The sequence below is a fragment of the Malaya genurostris genome, chromosome 3, assembly GCF_030247185.1.
Source record: "Malaya genurostris strain Urasoe2022 chromosome 3, Malgen_1.1, whole genome shotgun sequence".
NCBI classification, from domain to species: Eukaryota; Metazoa; Arthropoda; class Insecta; order Diptera; family Culicidae; genus Malaya; species Malaya genurostris.
The window spans coordinates 16,474,874-16,494,168 of record NC_080572.1 but is presented as its reverse complement, the minus strand read 5'-3'; the positions used below and the strand labels follow the sequence as shown (position 1 = coordinate 16,494,168).

At 35.7% G+C, this 19,295-nt stretch overlaps 1 protein-coding gene across 6 annotated transcripts; it reads right to left on the bottom strand.

Annotated features, from left to right (window-relative positions):
* Positions 1 to 2,667: 2,667 nt before the first annotated feature.
* Positions 2,668 to 18,459, bottom strand: LOC131436410 (uncharacterized). Of its 6 annotated transcripts, XM_058605124.1 has the most exons (7): positions 18,202 to 18,459; positions 18,006 to 18,152; positions 5,439 to 5,750; positions 4,413 to 4,616; positions 3,951 to 4,308; positions 3,793 to 3,836; positions 2,668 to 3,713 (listed from the first exon to the last, which is right to left on the bottom strand). In XM_058605124.1, the coding sequence occupies exons 4-7, from the start codon at positions 4,551 to 4,553 to the stop codon at positions 3,669 to 3,671; spliced, it is 588 nt and encodes a 195-aa protein (XP_058461107.1). In that variant the 5' UTR covers positions 4,554 to 4,616; positions 5,439 to 5,750; positions 18,006 to 18,152; positions 18,202 to 18,459; the 3' UTR covers positions 2,668 to 3,668. The 6 variants fall into 6 exon arrangements, with proteins under 6 accessions (XP_058461107.1, XP_058461108.1, XP_058461106.1 ...); XM_058605125.1 differs by lacking the exon at positions 3,793 to 3,836 and having other exon boundaries at positions 2,668 to 3,520; positions 18,202 to 18,431; XM_058605123.1 differs by lacking the exon at positions 3,793 to 3,836 and having other exon boundaries at positions 2,668 to 3,498; positions 5,365 to 5,750; positions 18,202 to 18,404.
* Between the last annotated feature and the right edge of the window lie 836 nt (positions 18,460 to 19,295).

The following is a 19,295-nucleotide window of genomic DNA, read 5'->3' as shown; positions in this document are numbered from 1 at the left end:
ATATACTGTCAGTCTTAGTGTGCCACGCTGCTCCTCATGAAACAGCTACTTGTCAAAACTGAGCCCTTTGTGTGCCGCAACTGTGCAACTGTATGAAAACGAAAATGCCAATATTGATAAATGCGCCAACGCATTGTGTTAATGTGTGATTGGCACATTGTTCTAAGCGTCCTCTCCTTGGATGACACTAGATATTAACATTTCAGCCAAGTTTAAGATATTTGGAATTGAAAAAAATTTGTGTGGTGATTTTTCAAAATGGAAAATATCAAACTTCCACCATTATCTTTACGTTTCGTCTTAGACTCGTCAGTGCATAGCAGTTTATGTTGAATTGTTATGCCACCTGCTCAACATAAACCGCCGAGGCTAAAACGAAACGTCAACATAATTCATGCCCTGTAGGTTACACTAGTTCACTAGCTTTCATGTTTATCAAAAATCAAACAAAATTGTTTGAAGAATACCTTTTTTATATGACACTAAGAGAGATATGAGAAAGGCATCATTGCATTAGGTAAAAAAAACAGGTTTTACTTAATTTCGTGAGATTTTTTGAGCTAAATTCGTAGTTCTACTTTTTCTGAATTGGTAAACAATTATATATATAGATTTTCGAGTGAAATTTACTAATAGAAAACTCAAATAATTTTCGAATTCTATACATTCCGAAATAATTCTAAGTTTGAGAAATTTAAATTTTAATATTCTATCGATTATAATTGATGTCGTTCATGATAGCAGAAAATTTAAAATATATGGTTTTGTTCTTAATTGCTTGTAAAACAAAAATCAAGTAATAAATTATTTTTAAATTGTAGTTGGTTTCTTTCGCCATGGGTTAGTATATGAACTTCATATAATTTTACGTTCTATTTCTTATAGTACAAAGCCATTGAAATTATTTAAAATTTTTGTGTTGTCAAAAAATTTATTTTATTAGTAAAATTCAAATTCTACGTTTATATGAAATAGATGAAATCAACACGGATTGCAATATATTCACATTGATTTGCAGAAACGTTAAAATTTCCAATTTTCTACTTATTTGTTGAGGTTCTAGGCAAACATAAAAACAAAATCAGAATTATAGTAGTTATCAATTGCGTTTGGGTTGTGCATGAACATTGTTTAGATCTTTTATCCAATATGGCTATTTTTAGAGTTCAGGTATATTTACCGAAAATTTTAAGATTGTCAGTGAAATGTAAATTTTGTTCATATGTATAAATATATATAATAAAATTTAAAAGTTTGTTTTGCTTGATTTTGTTTGGCAAAATTTTCCCAATAATAGAAATTCTCTGTATTTGTACCAAATTTCTTGAGATTGAACGGATATATAATTTTGTTCACCAATACATTGTTTCTGGTAATGATCTCAATATTTTGGACATAAAAATGTACATGTCATCGCTTTAATTTTTGAGTTATATACAAACATGTGAAAAAAATAACAAATTCAATGACAAAGGTTTTCTTTTAATAGTGCAATAATGGTAGTTGAGCGAAAATTGTAGCTGGTATCACTACCAATCGAATGATGTGTAAAAATATATAGGTCATCGCTTTGAATTTCGAGCTATTAACGATCATTGTAAAAAGTCTCACATTATAACTTTGGGTAGACAACCCTATTTTTCGGTTTTTCAGTGCATTTCATTTCTGGAAGTAGTACCTTTCCAAAGGTGAACAAATTTCGAAACTCGGTTGACTAACAACAAAGTTATGACTCAGTAAAGTTTAAGTTCTCTATATCCAATTCGCGATGCAGGCGCCGCATGAATGCAGATAGGGCATATTTTGAGCTAGAAAAAAAAAACTTGTAACGAAAGAAATCAAATTTTCATTAGTTTTTCCTAAACGATCGTCAATAATGATATACTTAAAATAATCTACAAACTTTACAAAACTCAAGGGTGTAAAATTGATCGAAATTGGTCAAGTAACAAATTTTTTTCAGGCTTGGTGCTCTAGGTAACTTTTTTAGGCTTGGTATTAAGAGTGTTAAAAATGCACATTTATTTTGGGAAATTGTTCTACAAATAAATTATCCATTATAAGCAAAACCTCATTAGATCTTTTTAAAATGCTTTGGATTCAGAAAAGAACCGAATGTTACCATTTCTCCAAATTTAACACAGTTGACAATCATTTCCACGAGCAAAACTCCGAACAAATCGGTTGCCTCTCGTTTGGTGAACGGCGCACAGAGTAAATCTACCACATGTTTGTGTACCCTTTCCTACAGCGCTAACATTCCGCACCGAGTCGTGGCATCCACGAAGTCGGATGTCGTATGGATTAGTGACGACACTTGCTCTGATTGAAAATCGATTTTATAAAATCAAATTAATGTATATGAGGAAACCCAATTAACTCTTTGCTTGATTCTATGTAGACACACTGAAAATGGTTTGAAACTAAATGATTTGACCGTAAATGAGGGTTATAACACTATCATTTATGGCTCTTGGAACTGTAGATTTGTATATGTATTCTCTCCGTTGTGTTCATATTTTGATGAATTTTTCGCACTTTTTTGAAGCACTGCGAATCGTATTTTGGCCAAATAAAATAAGATGTTTGTTTTCATCACGAAAATCAGCTAATATAAAACCGTTTACATAAAACAAGGGGTGTACCGATGGTAAATAATTCGCACAGTTCAATATAGGTGGAGCTAGTGCCCCACGGAAATTTATTTTTAGATAAATTTGCTCATCATGTCTGTTTACCTGTGATTTTATTATTTCGTAGAATAACGTTTCTGAGTGACATGAAACTAGTTCAATTGTGATTTACAACATGTTTATTGAGCTTTAACATTTTATTATTATCTAAATATTTCTTATAAACGTATCCAGTAATACAGCTAAAATTTAAATTGGTATGATGAAATTTCAAATTATCACAGAAAGCACCAGTTAATATTATTCTGAATGACTGTCCAATATGCGGCGGAAGCGCTTCTCAAAAGTAAAATGAAAATAACTACTTACTAGATTAGCACTCTGAGAGAATACCAGCACCGATCCTATTTAGAAATAATTTCTAAAGACTGTTTTGTTCCACTATTACAATTTGATTTCAGTTTGAATTTGTGAACAGATAGTAGTGAAAATCTACCTAATCTGGTGTTTTTAGTGTATCTTGCATCTTGCAATGAAACAATCATCGATCGTACATTAATGAGATTACGTAATATCTTGGATGCTAGGCTGGTTTCCAAAGACCCTTATCATATTGTGTTGATCAATAATTTGCTGTAAGCCTATTATATATATATATATATAATTTGGTTCGATTTCCTTATAATAGCATTACATAAAAAAAAATTCGTGTATAAACAGCAAATGGGTTCTCAATGGCATTCTACTATCGTGGCGGTGGACGTTGAAGGTGCCGAGCTGTTTCGATTGTATGGTAGTTGGTGTTGGATACGGTCGTGATTATCTTCCATAAAACTAGGTGTGGTTGATGGTGGTCTCGATGATTCTGAAAGATTATAAGCGGTTCGCTGGCACATATTGATAGGGGATATCGATAAAACGAAAGTCATAAACTTAAACACTAACGGAAACGTGAAATTAATCAACAAAAGGTACCAAAATATCAGGAAATCATGTGAAATGGTGGATATATCAGTGGGTGATAATGGTTTTCGTTTAGGAACCCAGAGTTTGATAATTGCTACGGTTGGGATGAGATAGCTAGAAAAAGTATCAAAATGAAAAAATGGTTAGTCCTACAAATTAAGTGAAAATAAACTTAAAAACGATCATCACATACAGAAGAGGAACAGGGAACAGAATGAGTCATTGCACAGGATTCGGCTAAAAGAAAGAAAAACAGTTATGAAAAAGTGATAGCTCAAAATGAATACTACCAATTATGTGCGGTAAGTAATCTACACTGTTGTACAAAAAATGCAATAGTACTAGACTGACCTGTCTGAAGACAACGTGCTGAACAGATAGCATTCGTCTGTTTGGCTTGGATGTTTTCCATGTTGACCTTCATGGACATGTGTCCGAAGAGGAAGTAACCGAGAGCCATTCCACTTACTACTGCCACGAATAGATACCCGTTGTAAATCATAACCATGAGCATGATAGCATAACCTAGCATGTTGTGGAACAGAAACATTGTGACTTCTGTTAAAATGGCACAGCCACGTTGGGTCACTGATCTTAGTAGGCCTGGAGTGGGTTCGAGTGATAACAGTGTTGCACTTTCACTTGGTGGATAAGATCCAGGACGAGAACGCTCACGTGCAGCTCGTGCTCGCATTTTTGCTCCGTGTACCTGTGAATATTGAAAAGAAATTTAGACCTTGCGAAATGAATAAGCTATATTTCTTCATAGTCTTTCGTATATATATTATAAGTTTCCATTCCAATATTACTCACCTTTAGTCCTTCATATACGATTGAAAGACCCGTTAAAATTAAACATAGCGTTATCAAGCCTCCATTGGTGTTGATTGTTAAACCCTTAAAGAGGACGTCTCCAACGTCGGTACCCCACCAGAAGGACATGTGCATGTGCATTTCGAGAACAACTGTTTGCTTCTTAATTGTTGATGTTTATAGAATCGACTCGGCTCGTAACAGCTGGAACAAAGTAAAAGCATGAAGTATTCGTTAGAGCTCATAATTAATATTCATCGTGATATTGACATGAAAAGATTCAACAGAACCACTTTCAAAAGGCAACTGAAACGTATTTGTTCAACTCTGTTAAATATTTGCTTCTGAATAATGATTAGAAAGACGTATTGAACATCTTACGTTAAGGCTATTTTAAATTGTAAATATTCATTGGCGTTGGTTAGAGCCGTCGGAAGAAAAAATCGGACCAAGTGCGGGTATGCTCTTACTTTTACATATTTTTTCGAAACCTGTTTACTTTTTCTTCCACTTTAATGAATTGATTTTATATTTGACACCTTACTCTTCGCAAAACTTTTATGTTAAAACAACAAGCTTTCGATTTATATTGGAAACTTTCAAGAAAATTCGGTAATGACTCCATAATAATCCAAACAGAAATTAAACAAAGAGAGGCTCTCATTTGAAGTTAGACCCTTGTAGTTCGAATCAAACAAACCCCAAATGAAACAGCTGTGAACGCCTAAGCAAGTTCTTGCGTTACGCTCTACTCACCGGCCAAGGTGAAAAAAATTGAAAAGCTCAAAAGAATTGAACAAAAGAAAACAAACAAGTATTTAACCCAATGCTGAAACTAATTATCCAGTTAAGCATCATTTATGTAATAAACTGGAACCGAAGCTTTGGAACGAAAGTGAAAACAATTTCAAATCAAGCATACAATTGAGAACTGAATTGAGATATAATTTACCTAGTCTTAACTGGTTCTACGAAAAAAACTTGACATCACCTAACACTCATTGAAATATAACATTAATCACTTACTTGTCATCTGCTTTTGAGTCCGCAATCCGTTTGAGAATAGATTTTACAATGATAGAAACTGCTCGCAAGCGATAAAATTGAGGATCTTTTTCTTTGCAAATATTACTTCTACCACCGCACCACGACTACGACATCGTTTTGTGCATATATATTCACACGAGCAGACAAGACATGAATGCAGCACAGTTTTGTGTGGCCAGAGGATGTAAACAAGTTGGTTCTATATCAGGCCATTCACCACCCCACGTCCAATCCAACCTCGTGAGCTATAATTGTCAGAGTAAGGAGAGGCGAGACGAAAAACCGGATTACCTTGGGATAGAAAGATTGAAATGTAAGATTGTGAATTGAATAGCATTTTGCTGATATAAGGAACATCATATTATACGTTATCATATGTATTAGTCAGTCGTAACGTCATAAGTTGTTATTTGGCAACAAATCATAGAACGCATAGAACTGCAGCTGACAATCTATAGAATATACAATCGATACAATCAGATCTGCTCAGATGATTATTTAGGCAAACATTAAAAACACATTATGTAAAATAATAAATGTGAAAATATTTTCAAAAATAATTTTGAACGTGTATTCATAAGATACGTGCTAATATTCTGTCGTTGAAAATCATAGCTTCTTATATCATTTTCGTTTTTAACGGTGACACTATACCGGTGTAGGGAAGAAAAGGATACCTTGATTACACCCAAACTGGAGCGAATATAGTCACTGCTACACTACACCGATGCAGCGCTAAAAACAAAAACGCATTAGAATTTCTACTGATAAGATCATAAATATCGGACTGCGAATAGGAACAAAAAGTATACCTCAGTGTTAGGTTTTGCAAGATGACGACACAAATGAACTGCCGATGAATCAAGTTCATCTTTGACAGTTGCCGTGTACTTGTTTTGTTTTGCGACTGCAAGTTAAAAATTGAAAAAATGACGAAAAAGTGCCTGTTAAAAACGTATTCCACAGTTAAAATAACTGAAAAGATTGCCCTGTATGTGATTCCAGCATCAAGTAGCGATATATGTATGAATCTGTTGAGTGTGAGGCGACTTGCAATTTTTACATTCGAACGATGAATTTCTGATGAACTATTGTAAACAAGTACACGTTGACTGTCATAAAAAGTTCATTCTGTTCATTTTTGTGAGGTTATGTCATGTTCGTGCAAAACCTAATAGGGCATAATTTTTTAATAGCTACATTTTCTGACGTTTGCGATATACATACCATAAAACAGCATACAAAAATATTGTTCTTCACATTTATACAACTAGCCACTTTGATCCGTTTTGTAAATATTTCACGTAAGACAAGTTATCAATCATAGAATGGTTTCAGTCTGGTGAAATATTTCATGTCGACTATTCGTTTGTCGCATATTGAGATTTGAAACGGCAGTTTCCCATAATTACACATGTGCACAAGTGGTACTTCATTTTGTGCTTTTTCTGGGAAACGTCGCACTAAATCGATTTCTTCACTCAGAAAATTATTATGGTTACAGTTACTATATGTGGGGTTAATTCGACCATGAGCGTGTAGTGGTTTTCAACCGACTATTAAATCGGATGGTTTCAACCAAGGTTTCAACAATAGTCAAGTTCATTTTTACTATACGTGATTTTGGCTCTAGATCAGTAATATTGAACAGCATATTCTATGAATAACTATTGCAATTGGGATGATTAGCGTAACCATGACCGCATCCTAATTTCACATTGTACTTCTTGTTATACAAAGAGCCATGATAGTTTTGACAATTTACATCTAGTTAATTCAAACATGCACAAAAGTTGTTCCCCCACACCAGATAATAATCTGATACGAACAGGGATGCCAGATCATTTTTTCAAAAATCTGTGATCAAGCCAAAAATCTGTCTGTGAAAATCTGTGCACGTTTCCCGTACTATAATATCAGATTGGAATCAATTTGGTGAACAAAAAAAGGGTCTCACTACCAATATGCTCTGTACCTTTTTACTCAACCGCTCTGTACTTTTTGGTGCTAAACTGTGCTCGATTTCAAAAATCTGTGAAAATCTGTGATTTATTGCAGAATCTGTGAAAATCTGTGATCGTTTTCAGAAATCTGTGAAAATCTGTGCCATTTTTAAAATCTGTGCAGAAAGTTGAAAATCTGTGAAACTAGAGTGACTATAATCAGAGTGGCGACAGCTGTTCGTTTGGAATGACGGCTCCCAGTTCCAAACGAGCAAACGACCTGTCAATTCAATGTAAAGCTAATGGAATGTTTTGAATTGTTGCCAAAATTACGGATGAGATGTCGTCACTCTGGTTATAGGCACTCTATGTGAATCATAGATTAATCTGTGAACCTGGCATCCCTGGATACGAAATGTCCATTTTCGTAATGACGTAACTTCACTGAAAAACAAAGCCGTTGCCGGAAAAATTGTTCAAAAGTTCAATTAGGTTTTGCACGATGACGACACAAATGAACTGCCGATGAATCAAGTTCATCTTTGACAGTTGCCGTGTACTTGTTTTGTTTTGCAACTGCAAGTTAAAAATTGAAAAAATGATGAAAAAGTGCCTGTTAAAAACGTATTCCACAGTGAAAATAACTATAAAGATGGTCCTGTATATGTTTCCAGCATCAAGGAGTGATATATGTATGAATCTATTGAGTGTGAGGCGCCTTGCAATTTTTACATTCGAACGATGAACTTCTGATGAACTATTAAACTGTAAACAAGTACATGTCGACTGTCAAAAAAGTTCATTCTGTTCCTTTTTGTAAGGTTATGTCATGTTCGTGCAAAACGTAATTAGGTTACTTGTTTACAGTTTAAAAGTTCATCAGAGGTTCATCGTTTGAATGTAAAGATTGCAAGTCGCCTCACACTCAACAGATTCATACATAAATCGCTCCTTGATACTGGAAACACATACAGGGCAATTTTTTTAGTTATTTTCACTGTGGAATACGTTTTTAACAGGCACTTTTTCGTCATTTTTTCAATTTTTAACTTGCAGTCGCAAAACGAAACAAGTACACGACAACTGTCAAAGATGAACTTGATTCATCGGCAGTTCATTTGTGTCGTCATCGTGCAAAACCTAATTTTAGCGATGGAAACGAGTAAGGCTACGAAACTTCATTCATCCGCAATGAGCAGTCACAAAATCATATAGGGTAACAGAAGTATTTTGGCCCACTTTAGGATTGATTTTACTTTGGCCCACTTTGCACAAATATCCACCAAATGTTGTGATATCTTTGAAAAACCCTTCCGCAATAGGTAATTTAATATGATAGGCATCAAATTGATGCAACATGGGTTACTTAACATGGATAAAATCCGATAAAATCGATAAAGTTTGTTAGGTGGGCCAAACTATATGAAGTGGCCAAAATACCTCTGTTATCCTACTATTTCTAATCAGTGACTGTTATGTAGTCCACAAACAAATGTCTCTCTCTCTCTCTCTCTCTCTCTGTGTGTGTGTGTGTGTATGTAACAAAAATATGCACTCACTTTTCTTAGAGATGGCTAAACAAACAAAGATTCAAATGAAGGGTTTCATAGTCCCATAGTCTGCTATTGAATTTTATTCCGATCCGACTTTGAAGATATAGGATATGTACCAAAAAAATGAAAAAAATACGTACTTACTTTTTTCAGAGATGGCTGAACAGATTTTCACAAACTAAGATTCAAATAAAAGGTATTATAGTCCCATAGCTTGTTATTGAATTTCATTTGAATGTGAGGTATATGATAATATGTGAAAACATGAGAAAAATTTTACCCTCAATTATCTCTGGAACAACTCAACCGATTTTCGCACATTAAGATTCAAATGAAAGGTTTTATAATACTCCGGTTCCAGAGGTATATGATAATATGTGAAAATATGAGAAAAAGTTTACCCTCAATTATCTCTGGAACAACTCAACCGATTTTCGCACATTAAGATTCAAATGAAAGGTTTTATAATATCCTAAAAATTTGTAAAACATTTTATCTGGATCCGACACCCGGTTCCGGAGCTAAAGCGTGATACGTGGAAAATTACCCATTTTATTGATATTTTTCCACGAACGATGGTTAAAAATAGGTACAAATCCTATAAAACTGTCTGATAAATTCTTGTAGTTTGCAGAGCCTGTTAGTTTGTGGGCATGAAAACTTAATTCGGCACTACTGGTCCCCTCTTTTCCTGTTCCTAGTGCACCGAAAGTGGAGAAGAAAACCTCCTAAAACAACATTCATTTCGATTTCGCTGCGATGTCTTTAAGGCTACTGTGAAATCTCATCCGGATCCGACATCCGGATCCGCAGTTACAAGGCGACGAGTGGCAAAGTTTTCAAATCGCCATACAGAGTGACAATATGTACAACACCGAAAGAAGAAGAAAACACAAAACGAACAAGGCGTGCTAGTGTGTGAAGTGATGTCAATAATAATAATAATAATAATAATAATAATAATAATAATAATAATAATAATAATAATAATATTAATAATAATAATAATAATAATAATAATAATATTAATAATAATAATAATAATAATAATAATAATAATAATAATAATAATAATAATAATAATAATAATAATAATAATAATAATAATAATAATAATACATGTTTTATGCTGCTGATTCATGCTGTTTAGCTTGACTTACATATGCAGAAGTAACAGAAACGCAGGTGCGTTCCGTTTGTTAGATTTGGTTTAATTGGTTTAATCGAAATAGAGCATGAGATAGTAAGTATAGGTTTAACTATCCGGTGTACAACTTTGCATCCGCCGTTTTCCGATAGATGGCTGTACCGGCTGAGGCTGGTTAAAATACATAGATGATAGTGCCTTTAAAGTGAGTGTGTACAGTGCCTAACGAATTGTCATCGCCGTTTCAGTGGCAGTTGTTCTTTTTTTCGTATTATTCACGCTCGAAAATGTCTGTTTATGTGTCCAATTCTCGCCATTTGCGGGAAGTTTTACTTTTCTGTTACAATTCGAAATAAAATGCAACTAAAGCGCATCGAATGCTTTCAGAAACTTTCGGTGATGCTGCTCTGAGTAAAAGAACGTGTCGGGAGTGGTTTCAACGTGATGGTGGAAGAGAAAAAACCTTCAAAGATGAATAACAATTTACTATGAGCTCTTAAAACCGGGTGAAACCATCACAGGAGATCGCTACCGAACTCAACTGATGCGCCTTAGTCGCGCGCTAAAAGAAAACAGTATCAAGAGCGACATGGCAAAGTCATCCTCCAACACGACAATGCTCGGCCTCGCGTCGCAAAAGTGGTTGAAAAGTACCTGGAAACGCTGAAATGGGAAGTCTTGCCCCACACGCCGTATTCCCCAGATGTCGCCCCTTCTGACTTCCACCTATTCCGTTCGATGGCACACGGCCTTGCAGATCAACATTTTCAATCCTTCGAAGAGTTGGAAAAATGTCGCTAGCAACGGACAATACTTTGAATAATACATCTGTAAACACTTTTTCGCAATAAAGCTTTAAATTTTGGAAAAAAACGGCGGAAGCAAAGTTGTACACCTAATACGTTCAAAACTGTTCCAATTTGTAAGTCATATATGTTTTTTAACAAACGAACCCACTGCGGCTATTCCGTTCATCTGAATCTGATTTCGGAAGAATTGGAAATAGTGATTATAAACTGCAAAGAGGATCTCACTCACTTGTCTTGGAGATGGTCAAATCGATTTTCACAAATTTATAGGTTCAAAAGATACTTTCGTTTTGTGGATAGTACTTTCGGTTCCGGAACTACAGGGTAAACAGGATTTATAGAGTTTGTGAGATTAGGTCCGAACAAATTTTCCTATGTCTATTCAATAAACAGTTGTTTTTGCGAATTTTACGGTTATATTTATGATGTAATGAGTAATATAATCTATCTAGTCATCTACTAGATTATAATGTCGATAACAGTACAAATGTACTGATTTACATTTTCATGTTATCTTATTGTCTTTCTAAATTTAAGCACAGACTAACAGACAGGACACTCAAATTAGATTCTTCAATCATTTTAACGGTCATTTTGAATATTCCTTTATTTGGGACAGTACTCACATATGTCATGATGGCGCCACGTTACCCTATCAAAAACATCCTGTCTGTCATCTAGAATGTGTTTATTTTTTTCATTTACCAACAGAGTTGCCATTCATACAGAATTACCTGTAATGTATTGAGTTGTATACCTCCATGCGAATTTCATGCAGGGTACAGATTTAATACATATTGCCAAAACTATATACATAATTGTGCCTACTTCTCATCCTCCAACGCAATACAAAATCGAACCAATATTTACTTGCTTCTGGTCTGCCGCCACTTAATTTCGGGTGAAACTTCCAACACAATAAAAAATAGTCTAGATGAACAACGTTGAGTCAAATAAATGGTTACCTTCCAACATCGCGAAAAAGTTAAATATATTATCAACGTAATCCAAAAATTTATTGTGACGATTCATTTTCAAATATTTTGATGAAATCAGGCATCCCTGCAAGCAGCTGATCGGTGTTGACAAACGAGGGGAAACCAACTAGTAAAAAAACTTATACATATCACAAGGGGTGTACAGATAGTAAATAGTTCGCGCAGTACAATATAGGTGGAACTAGTGCATCACGAAAAATTATTTTTATAAGAATTTACACATACTGTCATGTCTGTTAGTCTGTGATTTAAGTTCATAGATGAAATTGCAACTATCAAAAATCATAAATACGGTTTGAATATTATCATCAAAAAGTAAAATAAATAAAAAGTCAATACTTTGTACTGTAGCATTTTTGTTTAATAACTTTAAAAAACTAAATAAGCTTAAAAATCGTATGGCTCATATTAAGACGCTTAAATGGTTCTTCAACCACTTGTTTCACAATTTTTTTTTTGTGTTTATAGGGGTTTGTTTGATCATATTTTGTCGACTTTGATGCACTCCTGTGTCGATAACGCCAACATTATCGAAGAAATACCACCTACAAAAGGCATTTGAGCGCTATTCCCATGTAACCATATGCATTATATCACTGCACATTTACAACTCTATTTTTACATTGTTAATGTATAATTACACTAATCCTACATACTTTAAAGCAATGTGCATTAAATTTGCATTCAAAATGTAACTGAGCAAGTCACTGGGGGCCAAATCTGGAGAATACGGTGGATGAGGGAGCAATTCGAAGCCCAATTCGTTCAATTTCAGCATGGTTTTTCGTTGTTGTTTTTGATCGATTGTGAGCTCACGCGGCACCCATTTTGCACAAAGCTTTCTCATATCCGAATATTCGTGAATAATATGTCCAATTATATGAGAAAGACATCATTCTTCTTCTTATTTCAGATTGGCGTCACCTCACTTGATATGACGCCGAATTGATGGCACAGCAACTAAGGCTATATTGCCAGTTAATTTTCGTTTATAGTCCAATGGACTTTATTTTCACTTGACTACAAGCGAAAATCTCGCTGTGTGGCTGCGTCGAATCGTCAAAGTACGGCTGAAAATCCTTTCTTTCTGGCGAAATGCTCGAATTTTCTCCGGACTAACACGATGCAACGTGCTCACCCGTTGAGAGTTTCACCGGAAGTCGAAAGACATCATTAAACCACTAGATGGATTAAGACAGGTTTTTTTTTCCATTTGCACTACACCAATGTTACACTTTTTCTGCTCCGATACCATTCATCAAACGGTCGGTGTAGCTCTGTGCAAGCACCCACTTGTACGCGGAGGGCAGATTTCCCCCCAGACGGCTGACTATGTCTGCCATACATTCTGGCAGAATTCCGGCAAAAGTCTGGCAACAATGCAACAATCGTTTCTGGCAGATAATTTCGCCTAGCGGTTATTAACGGTTCCAGCAAGTGCTATCGTAGCCAACATCTGGGGCATTTGGTGGGCAATCAGAGCGCTCAGAGTATGGTTAACAAACATTCGAGCATTTCAAATCGAGTAAAATCTTAATTTCCTTATCGTAGTGATGATATTCTGATCGATAATTTGTGGGGAAGTGCGGTAAAAGGTACTGAATAAACAAGTAGTTTGACAAGAAAGTTGACAGGTGACATATTGGCCGTTAAAAAAACGCGTGATATGTTTTCGAAAAGATTTCTTGTTTTCGAAAAGATTTCTTGCAGGCGTAAACGCGTTGTTGTGATGTTATCCAAGATCCAGTCATAGATATTAAGTGCTGATATTGATGGTTATGCTGTTCGTGTTTTCGTAGATAACCTTTAAGATTAATATTGAGTAATTATTATACTTATTGTTTTATAACAGTTACCTAAAGGCACTATATTATTATATCCTGTGTGCATTTCATTTTTGTATATCTTTAATTTTTAGCTATCGGCAACATTAGTCTAAGTACGTTAAACTATTATGTTGTCCGCATAATGTGGAAAACTTTACTGCATCAGTTGTTTCAGATGGGCAAAAAACCTTAAAAAACTAGATATTTCGACGCGCTCATATCTCCTTTCACCGTCCTAAGAGCAGCTACCAGATTCATATGGGTGGTCTATAATATAACTGAAACTGAAACAAACGTATCCCCAGTAAGCCGTTTTAGTTTTATTTGTTCGAACAATTCTACTGTTAAATTTAAAACTAGTATACGCTGCCGTTCTATTTTTTCTATATTTGAAACACAGATAAAACGCTGCTGGGGCTGCCAGTTTATTTTGATAAAAATTCTAGATTTAAATTATAACTGCCATAAATTATGCATCTAGAACTAGTACACTACAGCAGCCCCAGCAATGTTCTACTCGTGTTTCAAATATAGAAAAAAAATAGAACAGCATCGTATGCCAGTTTTAAAGTTGACAGAAGAACTGGTCGAATAAATTAAACTAGAACGGCTGGCTGGGGATACGTTTGTTCCAGTTTAAGTTCTATTATAGATCTTCCATATAAAACTTCTAGCTGCTGAATTGCTATAATGCATCTAGAACTGCAACACTTCTGAACATGCCCTTACTGTTTACATATATAGTATATATAAATATGGATCACTTTAACGAATCCAATACAAATCGAAAAATCACATATCAACAAAATTAAAAAAATTAAATGTTCATATACTAAGCGATCTGCCCCTTACTGTGAACTGTTTTTCGAATAGTTTAAACTTTTAGTCAAAATTTGAGATTTCGATACTTATTTCCTAAAAAGTCCTCCTAATTTCACTCACAAACCAACCATTCCAAAATTAGACAAATAGAAAGGTTGTTAAAAATTATTTCGTTTTTAAGCCTTTATTTATTTTTTAAACAACCTAATATTGTGTATACTGGAACCGTAATCATTATCACAGTAAACATGAATACAAATGGATCAATTTTTCAAATCAAGAAATTGTAATATTTAATTCGGAAGTGTTGGTAAAATTCTTAGTTCTTAGATTAATTTGTTTAGTTCTGCGTGCACAATTCACTCACATTCATACAAACAGAGATATTTATAAAACAATGTGTTATCTTCCGAGTTAGTATCTGATTGCAATTCTAAACCGTATTTGCAGCTTAGTTTTTCGTGCAGTCTATATCGAGAAATATTCCATACATTTGGAGTTGTTTGGTTCAGTGTACTTGATCTTTAGAACATATTCAGTAGTGTTCTAGTTCTAGATGCATAATTTATGCCAGTTACAAAATTTAAATCTGAATTTTAGAACAAGAAAAACTGGCAGCCCCAGCAGTGTTTTACTCGTGTTTCAATTATACAAAAAATAGAACGGCATCGTAGACCAGTTTTAAATTTGACAGAAGAACTGGTTGAATAAATAAAACTAGAACGGATTGCTAGGGATACGTTTGTTCCCACGACGTAAAATACACTGGTGGCGTGATAAGACAGTTTAGGTTGTGGTGGTAAATTTCTCACGAAATTAAGTATGGCGCGCCGGGATTCAAGCATGTAAACATAAACAAACGACCATTTCAGATCGGGATTTCACTTCTAAGTAACTCCAGTTGTCGCGCAGCCTGGCGAATCTTTTGCACTAATTGAAAATCTGGACATTTTTTCTTCAAGGGCTTGCAAGGTAACGTCGAAATATAGAAAATTTTACACACATCCGATTCTGTTCATTTCGTTGGAGGATGGATTTGGCGGATCACACTGTGGTATCTATTACAGTTATCATGGATAATGAAGTGATTGTGCTGTGGGTGGCATTTCAAATGCAGGTGATGAAAACGATTGAAACATCCCGGAACAAAACACCGCATTTCACTGTCAATATTTTCGCAAACAGAACCAACTCCAAATATTTTCATAAAAGCAACTCCCGGAACGTCATTTGTTTATGTTTTTTCTTCTTCACGTCTCTCTGTTATTCCAAAATAAAATGACAACCGCACTAACACATAGAAATACGTGATCACCAGGGTATTTTACATCGTGGTTTGTTCCAGTTTCTGCTCTATTATAGATCTTCCATATAGAACTTCTAGCTGCTGAATTTGCTCTTACGCTGTTGGCCTCTAGACCAGCGTTGTCAGGTCATTTTTTCAAAAATCTGTATTCGACCCAAAAATCTTTCTGTACCATATCGGTATCAGATCCCGTAACATAAGTATCAGGAAAATGTCACCAAAGCTCATTTTGATGAGCAAAAAAAAAGTTCTCACAGCAACCTTTTCTCATGTCCAACCAAGCTAAAAACGAAAATCGGTATTTATCTGTACGATCTGTGAATTATCGGTATTTTGGGAGTACATATCTGTATTGCGGTATAGAGGTCAAATATCTGTATAAATACCGAGAAATCGGTATACCTAGCAACGTCGCTTTAGATCGACCGCTTTACGCTGTTGGCCTCTAGACCGATTAGAGGTGTGCGAAACAACTCATATTGATGAACAGCTCCGAACCGATCAGCTCACCAAAATGAATCGATTCGATTTATCAGCTCATCAGATCATTTAGATTAAACTGATGGTTAACTTTGTGATCCGTTTTTCTTGCACCGTGAAAGGGTAAGTGTGTGGGTATAAACGATTTTATAATAATCGATGCATAGCAAGCCATGACTACTACGGTGGGTACAGCTGCGCTTGATTATTCCAAGCACTCAACTGCTACCACCATTTCGATACGGACGTTAACACAGGTAAGAAGTGTTTCGGCATATCTCTTGGGGATTCCTTTTCGGTGGATATTAAGATATTCACAATGGCGATCCTTTGCCAGGTGTTGCAATTTCGTTGCAACAATGTTCAGAACCCTTAGCTTAGCAAGTATATTGTAATTGCAATTTTCACCGGAAAAGGAATCCCAGAGAAAAAAAGTGTGTAGCAAACGTTGCAGTAATTAGGCGCCTCGTTTTATTTCATTTTTCAAATAAATAAAATGGTCGCCTAAATTACGTAACATTTAAAATGAATTGGAAAAGCGGATCACTGTGATCGCGCATTATAAGCGGACCAGGAAGGTCGCGCATTATTAGCGGACCATGTAGGTCGCGCATTCTGAGCGGACCATGTAGGTCGCGCATTCTGAGCGGACCAGGAAGGTCGCGCATTATTAGCGGACCATGTAGGTCGCGCATTCTGAGCGGACCAGGATGGTCGCGCATTCTAAGCGGACCAGGATGGTCGCGCATTCTAAGCGGACCAGCAAGGTCGCGCATTCTAAGCGGACCAGCAAGGTCGCGCATTCTGAGCGGACCAGGATGGTTGCGCATTACACGCGGACCAGAAAGGTCGCGCAATAATAATAATAAAAAAAGCGGACGAAAATGGTCGCGCATTAAATTAAAATTAGCCGACCAGAAACATCGCGCACGAGAGACGCAACTGATTTCAATATTCGATATTGCTATAGTAGCTCGCATTGTTCTTGATGCACATATTTGTGTTTATAACAACAAAGTACGTAATTTAAAGCAATAATATGGCGAATAACGGGAAATATGTCCGATTGACCAGGCAGTTCAGATGATGAATCCGTATCGGATGAATCAATTAACCAGGTCGACAAGGAGTTGTCGCATTATGTAACGTCGTGCCCTTCAAGTTCGTCATGCACTTCTAGCACGTCATCGACTTCGACTTCCGATTGTGTAACCAATATCGTCAACGATGTGAACAATGAGTCAGAAAATATACACGAAAATATAAGAAGTGATTCCGCATCGCAATCATGAAACACCAGAAAATATAAGTAATGCCGAAAGAATTGAGCGTATGAAAAAAAAATGATCGCGGGCTTTAACGAAGTCTTGAGACGTCTTCAACCTAAACCAATTTCAAACGACTGTACCGATAGCAGTTGGAACCTATCGAACGATATAAGTTAGTCCCCAGCCAATTTTGGCAGTGCATCCTCCAGTATTCGTTGGGATCATATTAAGCCGTTCCCGAGCGGAATCCCCGCAAACCGAATGTGGGAGGAATGGAATCGTTACATTAAAAACTCTGAGATAGCAACATCTCTTAGTAACGTGTGTATAAAACATCATGTATGTTACGATAGTTAAATAGGTCAACAATTAATGTATCGAATTTACTACTTACCAAAGTATATATATATATATTTAATTTCTTTAAAATGTCTAATTCTTCTATAGAGATCTAGTCTTATTTCCATAATATAGTTTCTAGAAGAGTCCGCGTGAAAAATTATAAATTTAGAGTAACAATTTTACAATCCGATTTCTGAAACTGAATAGCATAATTATGAGATAATACCTTCTACAAAACCAGTAGTTACCTGCTAATACCCAGTTTCCCTTTATAAGTATTGAAATTTTGTTAAACTTAGCACCGTTGTTTTTCCAATTTTCCAAAACATTGCAGAGACCAAGCTAAAAGCGATGCCAAATAATTGTAGTGTCATTTCCACAAAGTGACATTTATCCCGGGAACTTTAGCACGAAATGAGCAAGATAAGACCATTTGTCTTTAGTCACTAGACAAGATTCCGTAGTTTTCTGATCAAAAATTCAAAATTCTGTGAACTCAAATTTCCGTAGATATTCTTCACGGTTCTAAAATTCGTTGAAAATCTCCAAATTCAAATATACGGATATTTTCGTAGATCTGACATCGCTGCCAAGTTCTATAAGTATGACATTCGCCAAATAGGTCTGAGCAATATTTGAGTGAGAAATACACACTTACTAGCCGCTACTTAATTTTGGGTAGAAACCAACCCAAAATCAATCTGCATTTTTAGGCAATTAGCGTATTTCATAAACCACTACATCACTTTCATTTTTTTTTGGAAGAGGGATAATGTGTGGGTATAAACGATTTTATAATAATCGATGCATAGCAAGCCATGACTACTACGGTGGGTACAGCTGCGCTTGATTATTCCAAGCACTCAACTGCTACCACCATTTCGATACGGACGTTAACACAGGTAAGAAGTGTTTCGACATATCTCTTGGGGATTCCTTTTCGGTGGATATTAAGATATTCACAGTAAGATTTCTTTCTGATGATGTCTCATTCAATCCGTTAAAGAAGGATAGATGCAGGTATGGAAGAAATAACGAAACTTGGTGCAAACATTTCTTTTCGTTTAGAACTCGCTCTTCAAGAGCCAAACATCTGTTCATGCCCCGTTTACACTTCTGCTGGCTGCCAGCATGCTGGTGTCAGTGTACTGCCCTCTTAGGAAAAAACGTTCAACTGTGGTCCAATGATCCAAAGTATTAGACCAACGAAGGACCACCGTTGAACGTTCTTTTCCTAAGAGGGCAGTACACTGACACCAGCATGCTGGTAGCCAGCAGAAGTGTAAACGGGACATCAGCAATGCAGCAAACTGGGTAGCAAATGAGTGAGCTGGTGAGCTGC